Raw genomic sequence first — 1199 nt, 5'->3', positions numbered from 1 at the left:
AAGTATTAAAAGTCCTTTAACGTTTTGGGGGCGCCCTAATTAAATATAGCGTTTATTTTTTTTAGGTCTATATAAAGACCGTCCTAAAAGATAATTAGACTTAAATATTTAGTTTCGTACTTATAGAATTTATATTTATAAATATCTATAGTAAGGCCTACTTTATAGAAGCGAGAAATAATATTTTTAAAGTAGCGTTTATATTTTACCTTCGTTTTATTATAAATAAGAACATTATTTAAATAAGTAGTAACATACTTATTAAAAACGTTAAATAGGATATAATTAATATAGTACTAGAAAAAGGTAGGGGCGTTTATTATACTAAAATTTGCAATAAAATATTCGAATAGGCTAAACTTAATAATAAAGGCTATTTTCTATTCGTCCCTAGGAATAATCTATAGCCGATTAAAGGCTACTATAATATTAAATTTACTAAACTATTTTACTTTTTAGAGAGCGTTAATAATCTTTTAATAAAGAGGATAGGATACTCATTTTTAATAATAGTATTATTTAACCCTCTATAATTAACGCAAATACGGACGCCTCTATCCAATTTCTTAATTAATAGAACTAGGGCAACTATTAGGGAGGAATTTAAATAGATAAAACTAATAGCGAAGTAATTATTTCAATATTTATAAATAATTTAGAACTCTTTTTAGGATATAAAGCGGGGGTAATAGTAGGGGAGAGTTTATCCTAGGATTAAATCGATTTTATAATCGAAGGGGCGGTATAATAGTATTATTTTAATAATATTAAAGTCGAAGGCCTTCTATTTCCCTTAGAAATATTCGGGAAGGGCCGTAAAAATCTCCTACTAGGTCGGTAATAATTTACTATTAATATATTTCTAAATATCCTTTATTAAAATAATTTAGAATTACGGTTTTTCTATTACCCAATCCCTATAATTAATAATCGGCTAGGAAGAAATTATATAATTAATTAACTTTAGAGGATTATTCGGAATATAATATTATTAAGGCGGTAGAGGAATTGATTAGGGTCAATTAGGTTATTAAATTTAAAATTAAAGAGTTCTTCTATTTATATTTTAATAAAGTAATAGAATTAATTTAGTATATATTAATACACTTTTATACTAAACTCTTTATATAAACGAATAAAATTAATAGCGGATAGAATACGGATAAAAGTATTTTAAAGCTAAGTATAACCGTTTAAAT

The 1199-nt window shown here is 24.9% G+C and overlaps 1 protein-coding gene across 1 annotated transcript; it reads right to left on the bottom strand.

The window, feature by feature from the left end:
• Positions 1–448: 448 nt before the first annotated feature.
• NEUTE1DRAFT_51112 (uncharacterized protein) lies at positions 449–616 on the bottom strand (the record flags this gene model as incomplete). Its single annotated transcript, XM_009856654.1, has 1 exon — positions 449–616. A coding segment is annotated over one exon (168 nt), but the record flags the coding sequence as incomplete, so codon positions are not given.
• Positions 617–1199: the final 583 nt, after the last annotated feature.

Source organism: Neurospora tetrasperma (assembly GCF_000213175.1).
Source record: "Neurospora tetrasperma FGSC 2508 unplaced genomic scaffold NEUTE1scaffold_81, whole genome shotgun sequence".
NCBI lineage: Eukaryota > Fungi > Ascomycota > Sordariomycetes > Sordariales > Sordariaceae > Neurospora > Neurospora tetrasperma.
This window is presented reverse-complemented; position numbering and strand designations above follow the sequence as displayed.